The sequence below is a fragment of the Caretta caretta genome, chromosome 1 (assembly GCF_965140235.1).
Source record: "Caretta caretta isolate rCarCar2 chromosome 1, rCarCar1.hap1, whole genome shotgun sequence".
Lineage (NCBI taxonomy): Eukaryota > Metazoa > Chordata > Testudines > Cheloniidae > Caretta > Caretta caretta.
The window spans coordinates 318,582,970-318,604,855 of NC_134206.1; the positions used below are offsets into that span (position 1 = coordinate 318,582,970).

The 21,886-nt window shown below is 40.8% G+C and overlaps 1 protein-coding gene across 6 annotated transcripts in view; it reads left to right on the forward strand.

Annotated features, from left to right (window-relative positions):
* Positions 1–10,281, forward strand: part of BRD1 (bromodomain containing 1) — a 106,533-nt gene extending 96,252 nt beyond the window's left edge. For 5 of the 6 annotated variants that reach the window (XM_048836232.2, XM_048836227.2, XM_048836226.2 and 2 more), the window contains 3 exons: positions 1,598–1,707; positions 3,259–3,413; positions 8,675–10,281. In XM_048836232.2, coding sequence (XP_048692189.1) covers positions 1,598–1,707; positions 3,259–3,413; positions 8,675–8,858 — 449 coding nt within the window. In that variant the 3' untranslated portion in view covers positions 8,859–10,281. The remainder of the gene's footprint in view (positions 1–1,597; positions 1,708–3,258; positions 3,414–8,674) is intronic. The other variant, XM_048836229.2, reaches the window with a different exon arrangement.
* The last annotated feature ends 11,605 nt before the right edge of the window (positions 10,282–21,886 follow it).

Here is a 21,886-nt window from a genome sequence, read left to right on the forward strand (position 1 = left end):
TGTGCTTTAAAACTTCTGACATCTTGGCCATGATGTGGTGATGAGTAGATGACAGGGAGATTTTTATCAGTAGAGTCAGTGTTTACAAATTTGAGTGCCAAAAGTTAGTTCCAAAAAATCAGGCCACTTATTTGAGTAAGTACTGAGTGTCCACACCTCTGAAAATGAAATATAATGGATTTAGATGCCCACGTTTGAAAATTTTGTTCAAGAAAACGATTACAACTTTTCTGTGCTAAAGTATATATTATTCTCTGACTTTCTACAGCATCTCCTGAGTACTTCTAGTACTCGGAAAATAAACCACAATCCTTAGGAATTTTACAACAACCTTTTTGATCTGTACTGGGTGGGAAACATGTTCTTGTTGTTGTTTTCACTAGAAGCATTACCCATTTCAAATCCGAAGAATGTATTTTTCCTTCACATGTAAAAAAAATTCTTCTATTCAGTATGGCCCTATTACCTGAAAATTGAAAATGACTGTAATTTCTCATAATTTTTTTGGTGCTCTTGCCAGAGTTTCATCTGCTACAACCATCAGGGTCTCAACCATCCCTGGAGCTCTGAGCCTCTTAATTTCCTTCTAGTATTCTGAGCCCCATCCTACTTCCCCACAAAAGAGATATGTGGGTCCCTCGCTCCCCATTCTCTGTTCCCACCCTCATCCCTGTAGATCTTTATGGGCCACATCTTCTCTCTGATCTGTGACTGCCTTGTGTCCTGCAGTCAGTTTGTGTTTTCCTTCCTTCCAGTGGTGGTTACCAAGGAGGAGAAGGGGAACTGAGAGAACAGATGGAGGTAGCTTTATTCAGCCTCAGAGGCTTACTGTGCTGCCTTCTGTGGAGAAATAAGCACTGCAGCAACTTTATACTGTCCTGTAACATGTTCCGGGCTTTGGTAGTAGAGAAAGGAGTTTTGACAGCTGCCCCAGGGAAAGGCGAGACAGAAGGGATCAATGGAGGATGAAAAAAGCTGAGGAGAAGAAGAGCGGAGAGGATCTACTTCTGAGTTTGCTCTCTTGCAAATCAAAAGGCTGGTATGCCATGTAAATGGCAGAACAGTGGTCCTAAATTATCAAATCTCAACCATGCTTCTCAGTGTTCCAACAGGGGTTAATTTATACCTGAGATTTGAAGATCCAAAGTTGTAAATCACAATAGCCACTAACTTGTTGGGTGACACTGGGCAAGTAGATTTTGAGAAGTAACTAGTGATTTTGGGTGCCCAATTTAAGACAAGCTAAAGATGTCTGATTATCAGAACGTGCTGAGCACCCACCTTCTGAAAACATAGCCCTTTAAGACAGTGAGGCACCTATAAGCTAGTCACCTGTGAAAATCTTGGCCTTTATCCTTCTGCGTTTTAGTTAATCCATCTGTAACATACTAGCATACCTCACAGAAATGTTGTGGGTCTTATGATTTAATGTACTTTGATATCCTGAGATGAAAGATGCTGTGTGGGTGCAGAGTATTAACAATAATAATTATGGTGAGATAGGGGCTGATAAAATGGCCCATAGTGAAGAGTTGCAGAGGGGTAACCCAAGCTCTGAATCTTTACACTACTAATATTTAATTATGGTTTTTCTTAGAAGTTGGACATAGCAGTATGTGGATTTCAACTGATGCTGCAACATCTGTTCTTGAGCCTCTAAAAGTAGTGTGGGCCAAATGCAGTGGATATCCCTCCTATCCAGCACTGGTGAGTGTACAGCATACCACCAGTATTACACTGAAACTTTTTCACTATTTCCAAATGGACCCATAAAATCTAATGCAGAGTGGAGCAAAAGTGAATGTTCACTTTACCTTACGTGTAATACTTTCCATGAAACTTCAGGACACAGAGTTCGTACAATGGCAGACAATGACACCGTGGGCTAATAGTGAGCCACCATAAATGCATCCGATAGGATTCGGAATACCTGTTCTGTAAGCAAAATAGACCAACCAGCGTGTTTTGTACAAGAGAATATTGCATTGTTTAGAAGAAGGCAAATCAGAATAAACATCAGGCTGACTTTTTATCAGTACAGGAACTGTATGCTATTGTCTGCTGCAAAACAAATGTAAGAAAAGTCTATTTCTGTAGCTCCTTTGGCTTATACACCTCCTCCTCCCCCCCCCCCCCCCCCCGATCTGCCAGAACTGGTATATGCTCAATTGAAACATGCGAAATTATGGAGTCGATAGGGGAAACTTTTCAGTCACGTTCACGTTACTTTGAGAATAACAATTAATTCCATTAAATTAACAACTTTAGACAGATAATACACAGAGAAAATACTATTTCTTCCAGTGAGTAGCCAGCCTCTGGTGTTCAGTATTATGAGAAATTGTTTAAATACCGTGGCTAGACTTTTAAAGTAGGGTAGATAATCTTATGGCTGTTAATAGTAGGCACATGCTAGAAAATGGTAACTAACTCTCCTGATTCCTTGTGTTTGCTGAGCATCTCCAGGGACCAGGAGGGAATTTCTCCCTCAATCTCCATGTTCAGCATTGCAGAATTAACTAGATGCATATTGTGTGGTTTTTTGCCTTCCCCCGAAGCATCAACCATTGATCATTACATAAAGGCAGAGTACTAGACTTGAAGACAGACAGACAGGCTGATCAGGCATCATAAACCAATAGCCAAGGTTTTCAAATGCAACTACTGATTTTTGAGTCAACTTTGTCTCAGTTTTAGGGTGCCCAACCTGAGACATCTTTAAAGTGGCCTAATTTTCAGAAATTGTCAAATCACCCACATTCTGAAAATCAGGCCTCCTTTTAGGTGTGTCAGTTGGACACCAAAGCTTGATGTATCAAATATCACTAATTGCATTTAAAAAATTGGCCTGTGTTTCTAAACTTATTTGTGAATTTGTCAATTGTATTTGAGCGCTCTGAATTTGTGATCTCTAAGGGCTTTTCTACATGGAGCATGGCACCAGTTAAGACATGATTTTAAACTGGTTTAATTAAAAGAGGTTTAAAATGCATTGTGGACACTCTTATTTTGCTTTAAACCAGGTTTATTTCAGTTTAACTTAAAACTGTTGAGGAACAGATTTAAGCTAAACCAAAATAAGATTGTTTAATTAAATCAGTACAAGTTTGTGTTGACAAGGCCTAAGTTTATACACATTGGCTGTTTGATTTGTATAGTATTTTCCCATTAAATACATTCATGATAAAAAAACCTTTAACTATTAGTGAACACAGATTTAAAAAAATTAGGAACTGTTCTTTTTTTTCCATTTTGTAGATTATTGACCCTAAGATGCCTCGTGTTGCCGGTCATCACAATGGTGTTACAATACCAGTTCCACCTCTAGATGTATTGAAAATTGGAGAACAAATGCAGACCAAATCTGATGAGAGGCTTTTCTTAGTTTTGTTTTTTGACAATAAAAGGAGTTGGTACGTATAGTTATTTAATCAAATGTAAGGAACATATAGTTTAATGCACTGATTTATAATCCAAAGCAATAAGCCATATTTTAGTTTTAAAAGAAATTTGAAACACTATTCTCTCCACATATATAAACTGTAATGTGTATTTAACATTTAGCATTTCTGAATGTGTTGTTGGAACCAGACATCTTGCTAAAAGACTGCCAATTTGGAGGAACAGTATGATTATAAACTAGATATTATCATTCCTTAGTACAGGTTTGGTATCAGAACAATCATTGTTTTGATGTTGGCATATTAAAATTCTCCCTTTGATTGCAAAACCTGTTTTAAAGGATGATAGTCTACATTTCTGTATATATCTATCTCTTCATCTGAAATATCTGACTTCTTCTTTGAGTGATGGTCCCTACTGTATTGCACTGAGGGTTACGTGCATGTGCCTAGAGCTTTTCAAAGTAGTATTGCTTGGTGGTCCAGTCAGGTGCCCTTGTATTTCCTCATAGTTTTGCCCGAGGCGATAAAGGGCAGGGTGGACTGGCCACGTCTCTAGTTCCTTCTCACTGCTGCATGGTCCAAGTTGGAGCTTCCGCTGACCTGTCGTTCTTAGTGACATATTTTCAATTTTTTTTAAATTTTTTAATTTTTTTTTTTTTTTACAAAAAATGTTCTTATTTTTGTTCATAGTTAAGATTTTATTGTTTTTTGTTGTACTTTGGTAATTTCTATCAGTTTTTATAATTGAGGAATTGGGATGCTTTTTCCTGCCAAACATTCCCAGCCCCCATGTCTGGGTACTGGATTATGCCAAAGATGCCAGGATTCCAAGTCTGTGCTTCCTGCCCGTGCTCCTTTTCCATCGGCAATGAACACCAATGCTGTTTGCACTGTTTGGGGGAAGCCCACAATGCCTCCAGATAAAGTATCTTCCTCTCTTTCCCTGCCCATACATGGGAAGGCCAAGCTTTTCTCCTCAAGAAGCATCTCATGGAGGTAGCCATGGCCCCAAGTTGGATCCTGGCTGGGAAATCCCCCTTGTACATCGGCAGAGCCCTGCCCTGACCGTGGAGCCTCCTTCCAGATACTCTGGTACCGGTGTTACAGACCCCGTGATTCGTCAGTCCTGAGACAGGTGTCTTTACTGGTTCCAATCCCATCAGTAGACCACCTTCCATTGACTCCAGGGAGAAGCGGCCCTCACAAACTGTTATCCCTGGAAGGAGCGAGGTCTATGCATGTCCAGGCGCACTCACCAGTGCAGTGGGCTCCATCTCCTGCATTACATCTACCTCTTGCTGGCCATGCCTCTCTAACGCATTCCATTCCAGGGGCTCCATCAGCACTGCCATTCATGCAAAAGTCCAACTCATCTGAATCCAAGAATCCAGATGTTCAGCACAGTCCACCACTTCCAGAGAAACATGACTACCAGAGGGTTCCAACGGCTCCATGACAGTTTCCTCCTTTGCCTTACCCAAGAAGCTGATTATCTGACTCCTTGAGTACAAGTACAAAAACAGCAGTATCAACTGGATTGGTCATATTGGAGCTTACGGCCCCAGTATTTGCCTTCAGAGCAGTCTCTTTCAGCTTGGGAGAACTCCCGTGTCACCGACCCGTCCTTCATGAGTATCTGGAAGGAGGCTCCACGGTCAGGGCAGGGCTCTGCCGATGTACAAGGGGGTAGACATTTGGAAATGGGGTTCGATGATGCTCCAGTCAGCCGGGCTCTGATGGTACCAGCAGATCCAGAGAGATTCCCTTCCGTATCATAGACATCTTCCTGCCCCTCAGATGACTATCATCATTTTCAAGAACTCCTTTGTAGAATATCGAGATGCCATTGGAAGAGGTGCAGGACAGTCAGCACCAGCTACTAGACATTCTGCGTGCATCGGCACCAGAACAATGATGCCATTCTTCAACTGGCATGCAGCGAGTGGCATACCCCGGCCACATGTGCACTGACTCTTAAGTGGGCCAACAAAAGATATTACGTCTCCCAAAGGTTCAGAAATTTTATTTTCACACCCTCCACCTAACTCCTGGGTAATACAGGCTGCGTTGGAGCGGACAAAACAGCAACACCACTAACCAATGCTCTGGTCGCATCCCTTCCCCCCTGCAACTTCCTCCATGAACTGTGTTCTGTCTTCACCAGTTCTGGTTCCCCCTTCTTCTCTGCATGTTGAAACAATCTTCACTTCTGCTCCAGATGTTTCTGGTAACTGCTGACACAACACTATGGCAGACTCAGGCATTCAGATCTATGGACGTTACACCTGACAGCATGGTTTTTGGATGGGCACCTCTGTTAGCACGGTAATGTGAATTAGCAGTGCCAAACGTCCTTTCCAGTAGCTAAAAGGACTCCACGAGGCAATCCTGTCAGGCCAAATGGACATGGCCTGTCTCACTAAAATCTCCTTGTGGATGTTTAGCCACAAACTCAAGCTCAACATGGCTAAAACAGAGTTCTTAATCTTTCCTCCTCAGCCCTCCCTTATTACCTCCTTTCTAGATCACTGGACAATGCCACCATCCTGACTGTCACTCACGCCCCTAACCTGGACATCATCTTTGATTCAAACCTCTCTCTAGGCCCTTACACATGTTTGTGTCTAAATCTTGCAGCTTCTTTGTGCATTACATATCTAGGATATGGCTTTTCCTGTCCACCCTATCAGATAAAACTCTTATCCAAGCTGTCATCATCTTTCATATCGACTACTGTAACATCGTTTTATCTGGCGTTGGCTAATGCAGTTTTGTCCCACTGATAACCATTCAGAAAGTTTCTGCAAACATCGTTTTTCTAGCCTTTTTGCTTTGACCATGTCTCACTCTCTTTGCATTCCTCCACTGACTCCCCACTCTTTATCACATCAGATGTACGCTACTTGTCTTCACTTTCAAGGTACTTCATAGCCTGTCCCCACTCTCTCTATCAAGATGTTGACCTTTACCGTTGTTTGGTCCGTGATGCCAGCCTCCATTGCCCACTTGTTAAAATTTCGAACAAGCACCTTCATGCTTTCTCCCATGCTTTACCTCACATTTGGGAAGAGCTCCTCTTGAACATCTGCAAAATTCACTCATCAGTTTCCTTCAGATCCTTTCTTAGAACTCTCATTTTCTGTGATGTCCACAATAACCTTGACAGTGGCTAGACTGCTGGTGTACAGAGACCACTGTCTGTCTTGTTGACCAATATTGTCTTAATGTTACCTTGTACTCCCCCCTCTGTGTCTTTCGTCTTATATTTAGATTGTAAATTTTTGGGATAGGCACCATCTCTTTGCTCTGTTTGTGCAGCACTTAGCACAGTGGTGTCCTGGTCTATGACTAGGGCTGCTAGGTACCACAGCAATACTAAGAAATGAATAATAATTTGGTAACAAAGTTTCTCTCTTAAAGACTGTCATTAAAAATTTTATTCATATTCAGTTTTAAAAGGGGCCCCCATCTTACAAGTTTGAACAGTTTAACTCATCAGAAGCATAGCTTCTGCCATCTCTTAATATAAGAAATGCAGATATTGAAATATTTTATTTCAAAAGAATTTCATTTTTACCTAGTGAGACTATCTTCCCAGTATCTAAAGCCTAAAAAAAGTGAATTAACTAAAATGAGCATCTCTTTTTAAAGATGAACTAAATGATTTTTTTTTTATTTTATGTAAACAGATCTCCTCCTTGTACTTGTAAGACTGTAGTTCAGAGTTCTTTATTTTTGCAGTTGTTAATGCTATAACTAGTAGAGCTGGGTGAACAATTGACTTTCTTGGTTCGTTGGCAGTTTTGAAAACTAAAATAAAAAATGCAGTTGTGGTTTAACAGAATTTGAAAAAATTGGCAAATCAGAAAAATCTGTTTTGGATGAATGAAACATTTTGTTTGATCAGAAACCTTTTGTTTCCTTGTGTGTGTTCCTAGTGTCAATGGCTAGATTGACAAAATGAGATGATGGTGCCTGCCTAAGATTTAGCCCACCAGTTAGGGCACTGACGTGGGATGGAAGTTTGAGTCTATATGGGTTCAGTTCTCCCCTCTGCCTGACAGGGTGAAGGGATTTGAACTTGGGTCTCCACACTGCAAGAGAGTGCCATAGCCACTAGGCTGTGTGATATTCTGATGGTGGGTCTGTCAGTCTATTCTGTTGACACTGTTCCACTTTGTATAAATAATGGTTATTGGGCCAGAGAGAGAGAGAGAGTTAGAATGACTCCGGAGCCTGTTGGCTGGGCTACTCACTAGGGAGGCAGGAGACCAAAGTTCAAATCCCTGCTCCCATGAGTAATTGCTTTTAGTAATAGCAGTGTAACAGCTTGAACAGGAGAGATTGAGACACTCATATCAGAATACCCCATCGCCCAGTGGCTAGGTTGCTTGCCTGTATGGTGGGATTCCCAAGTCCAAATCCCTTCTCCCTATCAGGCAGAGAGGGGAGCAGAACCTTGGTCTCCCACATCCCAGATCAGTGCCTATAAGGGAGGCACTATTACCTCTATTCCCTTCCTCCTTGGTCTGTTTGTGAAAGGTGCCTCAGACCCCACACAAAAAATGTGCTCAAAACTATTTGGAAAGCTTGTGAATAGCATTGATTTTTTTTAAAAAACACCTGGCTCTAGTCACTACTACCTAATGGAGAAGAGTGAGCTGCACATTCTCTACCCTATGCACCGAATTGGTGGTATTAAAATGTTGTAGGGTACATGCAGAATGCTGGACTGAGCAGAATTTCATTGACTATGGAACTCCTTATTGGAGACCAAAACTAACACACGTTAGAGTGTGGAGTAACCAAATTTTTGCAAAATATTTGTGCAATGATGGAAATTGAAGAATTAATAGTTTTTAAAAAAAATTCTAGAGGTAAAAGCAGCTGAATCTAGTAGTGACTGAAAACAATCCATTACTATCTAATCTAAGCCTGAGTTGTTTTAATACCTAGATATGATGTTGCATCAGACTGACTCCTATTAAAGTCAGTGTTTGCCATAAATTTCAATCCTATGGTGCCTGTTGGATTTGTAAGTCTTGTTTATTCAAGAGACTGATGCTACTTGTGTCTTAAACCCCACGTTAAAAACAGGTGTCCTACCTTTGGTAAGAATTTTGCTATTGGATTTTTTTTTAAGGTGATGATAAATTGTTTTGACACACTGCATGAGAAGCATTACGTAAGAGCTAGTTTAGTCCTCTGTAAGAACAATCCTGTTGATCTATGCTATATTTAACCTAAGATTTATTTGATCCTGTTTATAGGCAATGGCTTCCAAAATCCAAAATGGTTCCCCTGGGGATTGATGAGACCATAGACAAGTTAAAAATGATGGAAGGTCGAAACTCAAGCATTCGTAAAGCTGTGAGAATTGCTTTTGATCGTGCTATGACTCATCTAAGTAGAGTCCATGGAGAACCAGTCAGCGACTTCAGTGATATTGACTGACAAGGTGCTACCAAGGCAAGAAACACACCATACACAGACTTGAACTTTATTAATTAACCTCATTGTCTAAAAGAATGTATTGACAATACAACTCCTTAATCATTGATTCAGTGGCTGAGTTCTGCAAACTTCAAACACTTGAGCAGTTTCTCTAAATCACCATTGCCATATAGATTAATGATTTTATCATCGTGTTGTAGTTTGGAGGATTTTCCACTAAACCTGTTAAAATGTCCTGTTCATAGTGTTCATAAATTGTACATATATGTATATTCAACACTTAACTTATTCTGATTTTAGAGGTAGCTCTTTAATTCCCTTTTTTAATTTTGATGGGGAGAGAGTAGGTTTTCATTTCCATGTTTTTTACATATTAAAAAAAAAAGTAAAGTACATAAGCACCATCTTCCAGCTTAAGGTGCTTAGTGAATTTAAAGCCTAATATCAAAATAACATCAAAGATATGTTTGCCTAAATCATATATTATACAATATGGTGCTGCTTGTATCATTTTCCCTTGATCTGTAGCTTTTGAAAGACTTGTGAATGTTTAATTTTGTGTAAATCATTGCTCTTTGCACAAAGTACCACATATTTAAGATTGATGTAAATTTACAATTACAAATGTGTATTTTAAGAAAGAAAATTACATTATTTTGGAGGGTACTTTGTGAGAAAGGCATCAAGAGTAAAATTATGCTATGTACATCACTTGCAAATCACCAAAAACGCTCTATTATTGCCCCAAATAACTTTTTTTTAGAGATTTTTTTTCCCGTTTTTTCTTTGTTATAAACAAACTTGGCTTAAAGCCAGTGAGCACATTATTTTTTTTTCAAAACCATCCCATCTATCTCCCATAGATTTTTTTTCATATATGTGCCTCCCTGTTTTATTTATTATAGAAAATGTATTAATTTCCTTTATAATGAAAAATAAATTTGACAAAGTATATTGATATGCATTTTTATACAGGCACGTGAGGCGATAACTTGCTTTGGGAGAAAAATGTATTGAAAATTGTATAAAATGACTTGATGGCTTGTGTGTAATTTGATTTTTTGTAACCTGTATGCCTTTGTTTCCAATGAGGGGATTTATGTAACTTTTAATTTAGAACACTTTGGTAGCAATAGAAACTTTGGATACATTTTTGTATGGTACATGTGATGTATATAGAATTAGTACTTTATTTTTATTTTTAAGAAGTAAAGCATTATGTATGGGTGAGGGAAAAGAAAGAAGGGTGGGTTTCCAGAACTGCATTTTTTTATATTAAAAAAATAAAGTCAAGATATTGATTGTTGTAGCTACTTTATTCTTACGTTCACTGAAATACTGAATTTGTAACAATGAAAATGGCAAGGTATGTTTGCAATGTGATTTATAATGACTCCATTATTTATAAATGCACTGTGTTGAACTCTTTTGCAGTGATATCTTAAATACTGTACCAAGTTACATAATATGCAACACCAAATAATGCACATGAATGCACAAAGTATTTATGCCCAGCTTTTTTTATAATGGATTAGTGAATACAGCAAAACCAATACTTTTAAAATCTTTTTTTAATTCATTGCATAGCATTCTACATTGTTAAATCTGCTTGAATCTTTATTTTAAAGGGACAGTCAATTACTTTTTAAATACTTTTTGATGTTTTTATTCTCTATGGTTTGTAATACCCCCTTAGAAACTTGAAATAAAATTTCTTTCTCAATTGATAATTTTGTCCTGCATTTGGCCCCTGTGGAATCTTGGTTTAGTGTCCATTCTCCCAGAGGAAAATTGGATTGTTAAGGAACTGCTACCATGTCATTAACTTAATCGTTTTCTGGCTGTTTTCATAAAGAGGGAAAGTGTCATCCTGTGCGGGGGCCACTGCTGTCTATTCCAACTAGCCTCCTCTGAAGAGACTGGTGTTTGAGGCTGCATTATCCAAGACCAGTCTTATATGCTGAACTCTAGTACTTTCAAGGATTCCCTGGTTAAAAAGCAGTTTGGGCTTTGAAAAATTGGTCATGCATTTGCTGACTGCCTTCCCTAGTCATGGCAGAAAACCTTGATGGGCATGCGTCCAATTAAGATAACGTTTAAAGGTCTGTGATATGATACTGACAGTGCATCTGAAGTAGAAACCCAAATGGTAAAGTTGATTGATTGCCTCAGGGTTCCAGTGGGCTGGAGGACGTGTTGTGTAACCGTATTCACCTCTTGGGGAGGGAGCAAAAAAATGGAGCCCAGTTTGACAAAGACCAGAAAAAATAAAGCCACACTTAAGTCCTTGAGTCTGCTGCTTAACCTTCAATATCGGTCTCATGCTAAAGTAAGAGTAAGGACCAGTTTTTCTGAAAATTCCAGTTGAAATGTTCCCAATACCCTCATAGGTGGTATATCAAACTCAGAGACAGTTCTCAGCCTCATATCAGTAAGTAGCAAAAACTAACGTTTTTTTGAGGCTAAGTAAGAGAACCCTAGTGTCCCTCATACAATCTCCTGGTTCCTAAATAGTTATAAAACACAAAGCCCCCACAAAAGTGGTTAGGATTACAAAATGTGGCTTATTGAAAACTCCTCCAGATTCCCGCATCAAGTATGTTCTTACTACTAGAAACAAATGAAGTTGGGAAAAACCAACTCCTCGTTGCAAATAATTCCATTGAGCATGTACTATTCTAACTGAAAAAACATTTACACCAATCTATTGCTTGATTTCAAAAAGACAACACAAGCTTCCACCCATCATCATCTTAGAAATAAACTACCTGGTCAAGAATTGAAGATTGTGTCTGGAAACAATTCCACGTCTTCCAGAGGAAGGTGTATTTATGCATTCTTGGTCTTACGACATAGAAGAACATTACTACTTATTCAAACTTTGGGCAGCCCATTTATTTACAAGACCCTTTGTTGTCAGAGTGGTGTATTTACATAAAGGGCTAGATGTGACAGGATCTGCGGGGTGCAGCCTGGGACTGTGGGACTGCTGTGCCCCCAAACTCTCTCCAACCTGTGCTGTCTCTCAAAATGCCTTGCTAGTGACCAGCTGCAAACCCCTCCAGGTGCTGTTATCAGTCAGCACAACCGCATGTGAAGACCCAACACCCAGCTAGATTGCATGAATGCTCCCAGAGCCACTCATGAATCTCACAGAGAAAGGCACCAGAGCCAGATCCCTCCCAGCCTTGCACCTCAGGAATATACTGTCTTGCACTGCTCAAGACGAGCAATGCAGATTTATTAATTGATTCACCACTTCATCAGTGGAAAGTGGACATACACCAGCACTTGCAAAACCTGAGCAGATTTGCCACACACTTTATACAAACTCACTGGTAAAGATAAAACAATAGAACAAATGTATTGACTACAAAAGATAGATTTTAAGTGATAGGCCAAAAGTCAGAGTTAGTTAGCAAAATAAAATATAAGCATGCAGTCTAAACTCTCAACTCTGTTAGACTGGGCAACAACTAGACTAAGCAGTTTTTCTCACCCCACTGGGTATTGTAGTCCTTAATATGCAGATTTTACCCTTGAAATCTGCGCCAGTCCCCTCAGTTGGAGTCTTCAGAGTGTCCTTGTTGCTTGCAGCGTAGGTGGGTGAAGGAGAAAGGCCCAGCCTGGGGCCACTGTGTCTGTTTTATACTCTGTCCATGTGCTTGGAAAACAAAAGTCTAGGCATGTTTGGGTGCATTGCTGAGTCTCCAGGCAAGGTTAAGCAATTCCCCTGGTGCGGCCTCATGCAGGTGAGTCATTGCATTGTAGCTCCCTTGCTGGATAATGGTTGTTGATGGGTTGATTGACACCCCACCTGGATATTGGCTACTTTCCTTGCTGTTGCCTCTGGGGAGCTAATATCTGGCTGATTCCCCAACTTACAGCATGTTTTAGTGACCACCATACAACACAATTCTCATAATTTCATATGCATTAATGATACACATATATGGATAGAGAAATGACTTTCAGGAGATCATATCCATTCTCCTGATACCTCACACGGCATGCTTTGTATGTAAGATCAAGATCACGATCACATATAAGTGAGGAATATGGGGGTTACAGGGCACTCCCCCAAGGTGCAGAATGTCACACTAGATTTTTGTTTTTCTCATGTGGAACAAAGGGAACTTAAACCACCTGGAGATTTCTCTTCAGGAATTCCCCTTGTGTAGGGGGTATAAAGCTGATGACATATGTCTAGCAGCATTGTCTGCTAGCACCTTCCTCTCCCATTCTCTCAGCTGAGCTCTGCTGTGCCTAATTGTGCACTACAAATCTCTGTTCCTCTACTGCCACAGCTGAGCAGCTGGGGATCTGTGAGCCACAGCTCACTCCTTACAGCTGCTACTCTCCACTACATCTGAATGTAGTTTGGCCATAATGGAGAATGGGAGCGAGCCAAAATTCATATCCATGTGTATCTTAAAATAGACAACTGGCTGATTAAGGACCATGTCTGGTCACTATCATAGTGCTATACTTCCTGGGATTCAGAATAAACTACCAAGTCATAGCTTATTCCTAGAGATTACTTCATATATATCAGAGCCCTGCTTGGAGACAACTAAGGAAAGTCTCTTCTTTCCCCTTCAATTGTTTTGAAATCACAGTGATGAGCGTGATATATATACACTCAAATAGAAAAATGGTACTTAGGGCAGGTCCATGACACAATGGCCTGAGCAGGAGGGAGCACTTTGGACCATGTTGTAGATATTGAGCCTGATGCCCTCCATCATCATGGTGGTCTTTTCACGTCTCCCTAAATGGTGCCCCTAGGAAATGCTGGCTTATACAGGGAGTCCTTGGACTTGCAACACAATTCATTCCTCAGAATTGTGTTGTAAGTCGAAATGTAAGTCAAAACCGCTTTCCCATAAGAATCAATGGTATGAAGTGGGGATTGGTTCCTGAACCAAGGCTTGAATACACTATTTTCTCCACAGTGACCCAGTTTTTTGTACTAAATGAATTATAGATGAATAATGTTGCAACATCAATATATTTACTGTACACTATTTTGTAAACAGCATTCAAATAAACATATAAACTCACATATGCAGCTCAGAATGCTGGCAATTCAGGCTCAGAAAGCTCACTTCAAGCTTTCTGATTGGCTGAGCCCCGGGGCCAGGAGCCAATCAAAAACAAGTGGCAACCCTACCCAGCAACAAGCTATCCTACTGCCTCTAAGCCAATCAGAAGCGACCCCTTACAGCTCCAGCCCAGTATAACACAACCAGGAAGTGATTTCAAGCAAACTTTATGCAAATCGAGCATCCTAAGGCTGAAACGGGCAGTCAATTGAAAAGCATTGTAAATGGTGTCCAACGTAAGTCTGAGGACTCCCTGTATGACATATGAATGATGGCTTCCTTCCAAGACTCACTGGCTTGGTGGCACACGAATGACCATGTTCAATCCCAAAAAGACTCAAAATTCTAGTTCCGATAGTAAACACAGAAACAGGGAGACCATATAAGGCAGGTGGAGGAGAAGTTCCTATTCAGGATGTTTTAGTCCTTTCAGGAGATTCATCTGCACATAAACATTCATAGGTTGTAAGGGCAGAAGGGATTTTGTGCTCATCTAGTCTGACCTGCATACCACAGGGCCATAGAACTTCCCTGAATTTATTCCTATTTGAACTAGAACACCTCTTAAAAAATTCCAACTTTGGTTTCAAATGGCCTGTGATGGAGAATCCAACACAATCCTTGGTTAATTGTTCCATTCTGGAAAGGGCTGTCCTATATGTATTTTGGTCATTCAGAGAGATCTGGAATTCCAAAAGACTGTCCATGTTTGAAACAGAATCCCCAGACAGCTATGTTCTATGTCAATAACAAAAAAGGACAAGTTCTTGCTTTCTGTTCAGGGGACCTCTCACTATGTGGAACTGTACATTGCCTAGAGAAGTGGTCGGATCAGTCTGGTTTTACTTCCTCGGGAAGTAAACAGCAATGTGGCCTCAGGATTGGTCCTTAGCTGATTGACCAGTTTTTCTCAAGTACTCACAACTGATATCTCTTTTCACCATATCACTGTCTCATCTCCCCTGCACACATCCCCCCCAAAATTAACAGCATTTTGCTTATGACAAAAAAACACAGTGGCAACTGATACTTGGGCACACCCTGAGAAATGTTCATGAAATGGTATGCTCTCCATTTCACCTGATTATTCCGAATCAAGTTTAGGAGAGATGAAGATTTCATAATTCAAAGTCATGATAAGACACAGAGATGTAAACCTATGACTGTTTTTAGCCCACTTTAGGTTTACAGCCAGAACGTTTGCATGGTAGCCAGATATTGTACATTTTAGAGCATAACCAGGACTAGGTATTGTGATGCAAAGCCAGGTTTGACATATTGGTGATGCAGGGCCTGTTTGGGGTTAAGTCTCCCATCTCCATTTCGAGTTTTATGTATTTAAAGGATTCTTAATCATCTCAGAAAGAAATCTTAGTCCCTCTAAAATGATCTCTGACGATATATTAAAAGTAACCAAATTCTGCACCCAAGTAGGTAGATAGTGAGCAAAGCCCTTTGCTTTAATTGCATGTGTCTGAGAATGGAATCTGCTCCACTGTGTTTTACTATTATTTAATTATCTGTAACTCATATTGCAGCAGAAGTCTTGTTTTTGAGACATTGTTAGTATTTTGCACTGGAACGTGCATAGAATGGGAATCTATCACTTCCCAGAAGAAGAAGAAAAAATCCTTGATCTCTGAAGAGAGATCATTTGCTTCTCATTGTTTCCTCAGAGACAGGTTTTTATGGGCAAGTGTTGTGGGGTGGGAGGGTTCCACCGTGATTTGTCATACTGGTGTTTCTCCTGTTTGTTTAAAAAGGAATTAAGAAGTGGTAGAATGACTCAGGACTCTCTGCTTTATTGTCATGGCTTGGGACTGAGAGCTAAATCAAAATTAAATTTGTCCTGTGTCTGAGGCAAAACAACTACAGATTGTAATTTACTGCAACTTTAGCGAAATAGTTACAGGTAGGTACAGTTTTTATTTTTGCCCCACACTATATTCACCATTTTCTGTCTCTGTTTTTATCACCAAAATCAATCTTTTGTCCACTTTATTGTATTGTATAACACTTTGCTGTTTTGTGGAAGTTTTCCTTTTTGTTGATTGTAGTTTTGTGTTTTTACACAAGAGGGAGCAATATACTTAGGTCATCTTCAGATTAAGAAATTAAATATTTGAATATTTTCTTTTTAAACTTTCACTGCTATGAACACATTCAGTTTCTGTGTTTACCTGCAGTGTTTAATCTCTTGAAATGTTTGTAATCTGTTTAAAGTAGCTCTTTAAGTGATTTCTTCAGCCAGCGATCAGTTTTGGAGAAATGGTTATGGTTAAATTTTCTGCTGACGTATTAATGAATGGATCTCTATTGCAGGTTCTTTTGTCTGCTTCCATCTCACATGGAGAGATGACTTTAAAGTTTTCATTCCCGTTAGCATGCATGTTCCTATTACATTACATATCATTCTCTGTTTGCAGCGTTGTAGCCATGTTGGTCCAAGGATATTAGAGAGACAAGGTGGGTGAGGTAATAAGCGATTTATGGTTTATTACAACAGTCTGTAACCCACTAACCCCCCTTTTTTGTCTTATGACTGCAAAGGTTTTCACAAGCCACTTCACCTAGAATGGTCTCTTTACAATGTATGTTAACTACTTATGCCAAGCAATTTTTTCCGCTTTGGATTAGCTGTGACACTTCTTCCCAGACCCGAAGAAGAGCTCTGTGTTGCACAAAAGCTTGTCTCTTTCTCCAGCAAAAGTCGGCCCATTAAAAGATATTACCTCACCCATATTACTCAAAGATATTACCTCTCTAATATAATTCTCTAGTTGCAAGTTCCTTTTTACACAGACTACTGAATTCATTTTATAATCTTACAAACAGAGAAATACACCAATTCATTGAAGCTCACTTGTGGCCTGATATATCGTGTGGGTCAAACACATAGCAGTTAGTGGCAGGAAGGTTCCAAGGTGTAGCATACAAGAGAAGAAAAGGAGTACTTGTGGCACCTTAGAGACTAACCAATTTATTTGAGCATAAGCTTTCGTGAGCTACAGCTCACTTCATCGGATGCATACTGTGGAAACTGCAGAAGACATTATATACACAGAGACCATGAAACAATACCTCCTCCCACCCCACTGTCCTGCTGGTAATAGCTTATCTAAAGTGATCATCAGGTTGGGCCATTTCCAGCACAAATCCAGGTTTTCTCACCCTCCGCCCCCCCCCCCTCCACACACACAAACTCACTCTCCTGCTGGTAATAGCCCATCCAAAGTGACCATTCTCTTTAAAATGACCATTCTCTCGGTCTCGGTCAGGGATCGGCAACCTTTGGCATGCAGCCCATGGTAATCTGTGGGTGGGCTGTGAGACATTTTGTTTACATTGACCATCCGCAGGCCTGGCCCCCTGCAGCTCCCAGTGGCCGTGGTTCGCCATTCCCGGCCAATGGGAGCTGCAGGAAGTGGCAGCCAGCACGTCCCTGCGGCTTGCCACTTCCCGGAACTCCCACTGGCCAGGAACAGCAAACTGCGGCCACTGGGAGGTGCGGAGGTCTGTGCCTGCAGATGGTCAATGTAAACAAAATGTCTCGCGGCCTGCCAGCGGATTACCCAGATGGGCCATGTGCCGAAGGTTGCTGACCCCTGGTCTAGGTTTGCTTAATCCTGCCTCAGCATGTGGAGATGGATTAGCTGAACTCTTGAGGTCTCCTCCATCCCTACATTTGTATGATTCTTTACTATTTGAAGAGGACTATTACGGGAAATATTTTAGGGGGCAAGTTCAGTCTCTGTTTATGAAAAACCAGTTTGTCTTCATTTCTATTCCCCATAATCCTATATCTAAATTAATTTCTTACAATAATTTATCAGTACTTCTGTGAAAGATTTATTTCCCCTAAGGCCTCTCTGACAAGGTAGAAAAATAATACATTCAAATGAATGAATGTTTTGAAGTTGAAAAATGCTGTTTCGGAATAAAATTAAATTGCTAAAAGCAAGAAGCTTTTACAACTTTGTATAAACTTCGCATTTGATTAATTTATTTTATCTTTAGCCATTTGTATTCAGCTCCCTTTATTGTAAGTCCTTCCTCCTACCCTATCTAGCAAAAGCCTTTACTATCGCATTAGGATCCTACCAGGTAGGGAGCAAGATGCAAGATCTGTCAATCAACTGCATTCATTAAGCCTCAGTCCAGCCCCTTTCCTCGTTAGCTTCCTAAATGCTAGAAATATAGCACTGCAGTTTCCTCAGTCCTTCTGCCCCATTTACCCTTGTCCATTCTTCTTTCCTCCCTCCTTCTAGTAATAAAAGAAGGGAGAAGACAGAACAAGGGGGTGAGAGGAAAGGATACAGAGCCTATAGGAACAGGGAAAGCTCAAAAAGGGCAATTGAGAGAGTTCTCATCTGTGTGTCTGCCCCATTTCCTGGTACTAGCATTCTGGGTTCAAGTGATAGCTCCTCTCTGCTTCCCAGGAGTTCTCGCACTGAAAATCCAGTGTACAGTGCAGGTGTGGTGTGCTCTACTGCAGAGGTTCTCAAATTGTGGTCCATGGACCACCAGTGGTCTGCGAGCTCCATTCAGGTGGTCCGCAGATAGTTCCCTCTAAGGTGCGCACCTGGGCAGCTGTACACAAGAGAATGAAGGGCCACCCACCTAATTAGTGGAGCCACACACGCATGACTCCACTAATTAGGTGCCTGGCCCCTAAGAAGACACATATGTAAGGTGAGGTGGTGGCCTTGGGGGTAATAGGGGGTAGGGGACAGTGGGGTGAGAAGAGGGGGTGGGAGGATGTTCAGGGCTGTGGCGGCCAGAGAAAGAGGCGACTTTCCCCAGCTCCAGGGCTATGGCTGCTGGGGAGAGACCCTCTGCCCTCCCAGCCCCAACTCAGGGGCTGCTGCAGTGGGGGAGAGAGGGCACTTCCATCACATTAGAAAGGTAAGACTACTGATATTAAAATAGGAGCTGTGTGCTTTTATTTGTAGAACAAAAAAATGTTCATTAAGTTTTTTTATATCTAGTGCTTTTATCCAAAGTGCTTTACAAAGTTACCTAATGGTACAAACAACATTTGGAAAGATCATTAAGTGGTCCGCCAAGACCTGCAGCAATTTTCAAGTGGTCCGTGGGGAAAAAAAGAGTTTGAGAACCACAGGCCTAGACACAGGGCTTGTCTTTTGCCCCTGCAGAACTGGAGTCTTCTCTGTAGGATCTTGATAGCCTTAGGGCTAGAAAACCTGAAACCTCGGTATACTAGTCTGGGGTTTTAGTTTTTAAGTGGGACTCTTCCCCCTCCTGTTTGGAGAAGGGAATAGAGATAATATGGGAAAGTCCTTAAATGAAAAGGAAAAATAAGTTACTTTACCCCTTCATCATCCTGCTTTTCAAACAAGCTGAGGCCAGGTGGATTTGCATTCATTTGACTCCTTCCCTGAGGTGTGGATATACATATGTGCCCTTTTCCTACTATGACAGCCTCAGTTTCCACTCTGAAAAATGTTCACTGTCCCTGTTCTCCCCCAATCCATAGCATAGGCTGTATGCAATGCAGCAAATTAAAAAGGCATTGCATGCTCAGATTTAATAAGTCATGATATCAAATAAATAAAACTTCAACTGAGTTAAGTAAGACAATCAAGCAATATTTAATGCAGTATAGGAAACATACCAAATCTGAGGTATGTTTAGGTAAGGCAGCCTATTTGAGTTCATTTCTGACTAACTCCCTAGAACACTCACTTTTAATATGCCGTTCAGAATGAAGAAAAATCTTTTCTTCTGCTTGATCTAATTTTGAATCAATAAAGGCAATGATAGTTGTAACTAATTGTGTCAATGTGTTGGTGCAACCGTGCCTCCTCTGGCCAGAGCAAGCATGGCAGCTGAACTCACTCAGCCTGGTGGGCTGTTGTTGGTGCCCAGGGGTCTAAAGACACTCTCTACTCATAAATCCACCAGGGAGCTGGTAGGGGAACCTAGGTCCTCCTATTCCACTTAGCTCTAACTCAGGGAACCTCAAACTAGGTAAGCTAGATCAGGGTTCATCATCTCCAGCTGTACTCTGAACTCTTTCCTACCTCCCCCAAGATTTCTGGAGGCTCTTCAGCCTGCTGGTCTGTCTGTCTCTTTCCAGCATGGTATCCCTGAGTCACTCACTAGTAGGTGTTCCCTCCTCCAGCCCTACTTACTTTTCTGGCAGCTACCCTACCCCTTCTGCTTTCCAGTCCTTTTATCCTCCCAGCTGCACTGAGGTTGCCAATCAGCCATGGCCAGAAGTGCCTGTGTTAACCCTTTAGTTGCTGGGCTGGCATGGGGTACATACATCCCATAACATTAATTTATCACTACTAGGACCACCTGTGACCACAATTAGCTCTTAATGCTTAGATATTAATCCATACATTAATGTTTTGCCAATACATTGGTCATAGAACCCACCTGCTATACCACATGACAAAATGGATAAGGAACAATTACTAATTTTATCAGTTACTGAGCATTTATGAACCTCCCTTCTCAATTACACCATTTTTCCCATTACAACATACATTTTTATATACTTTGTGCGTCCACAGCAAAGAGACAAAGAAAATGAGCTATTGACCATGGACTTCTTTTCATGGTATATGGTTTATATATTTGATAAGCTAAAGATATTTGTTCAACCATCCACTATTTTATCAATTACAAAAGATATCTATAACCAAGTTGTGACAGAAATAATCTGTTAGAGTAACTCCTAATAAACTAAAAGCATCCTTCAATGACTATTATCTTATTAATTACAGAAAACACTTGCCCCATGTAGGTTACACGTCCTTTCCCTCTGCTTGGGCAGAGTACTAATTGTCTATCACAGGGACAATGTCATAGAAAATAACACAGCTGGACTCCCCCTCCTGCCTGAGTAATTGTCTACACCTGAGGTATTCCAGAATGTTTGCCAAGGGCTGGGATATCCAACCATTACAGATATGTAAGTAGATCAGGAAATGTCTTAAGAGGTTTGTGCACATGTTTAATTAGCTGGTAGCAACAGCTGTTTTCCTTTTTCCCCCCTTTCTTTCTTTCTCAGCTCTTTCCCAGAGGGCAAGTGAAAGGGCTTGAGGGTACCCCACAGGAAGGAATTCCCAAGTGCGCCTTCCTGGGTTCTCAAAGGGGTTCTGCACTTGAGTGGTGGCAGCATCTGCCAATCCAAGATCAGAGAAAAGCTGTAACCTTGGGAGTTTAATACAAGCCTGGAGTGGCCAGTATTAATCTTTAGAATCCTTGCAGCCCTCACCTTCTGCACTCTAAGGGCCAGAGTGGAGAATTAGCCTTGACAGAATCTATGACAGATATTTTCCTGAAGCTGCTCACTTATACTGAAGCATTTTAATTGCTGTGACTCTGGCTAATAAACTTTGTCTATGCTAGAGAAATGTACTGGTCTAATAGCTATTCTGGCCCCTGAGAATGAAAATATGAAATTATGAAATACCTCCTATCCACCTATAAAAGTGCCGTAATGGGCTCACATGTGTTCCAAGTATAGATGGTTGGGATTTTTTCAACATTTTTTCATCAAAAAATGCTGATGTATTGAAACTAAAAGTTTTCATAGAAATGTACTGATCTCAACAAAAGTTTAATCAGGAAAGTTTCTTTGGTCTTGACCAGAAATTTTATCCTGTACCTAAGAGACAGAAAGACCCACTCCTCCGGAATAGTCAGTAGCTCGGTGGCTAGGGCACTCAGTGGGGACACGGGAGACCTAGATTCAAATCCCTGCTCCAAATCATGTGGAGCAGAATTTGAATCAGAGTCTCTCACATCCCTGGTCAATGTCACATCCCTGTTCACTCCACACCAGCCCTGAAGGGGTTAAGGTGGCTCAGAAGGGGCTAATTAATAAGCACTAATTGAAGATGAAGCCCAGCTGGGAAGGGACAGGGTGAGCTTGTATAAAGCCAGGAA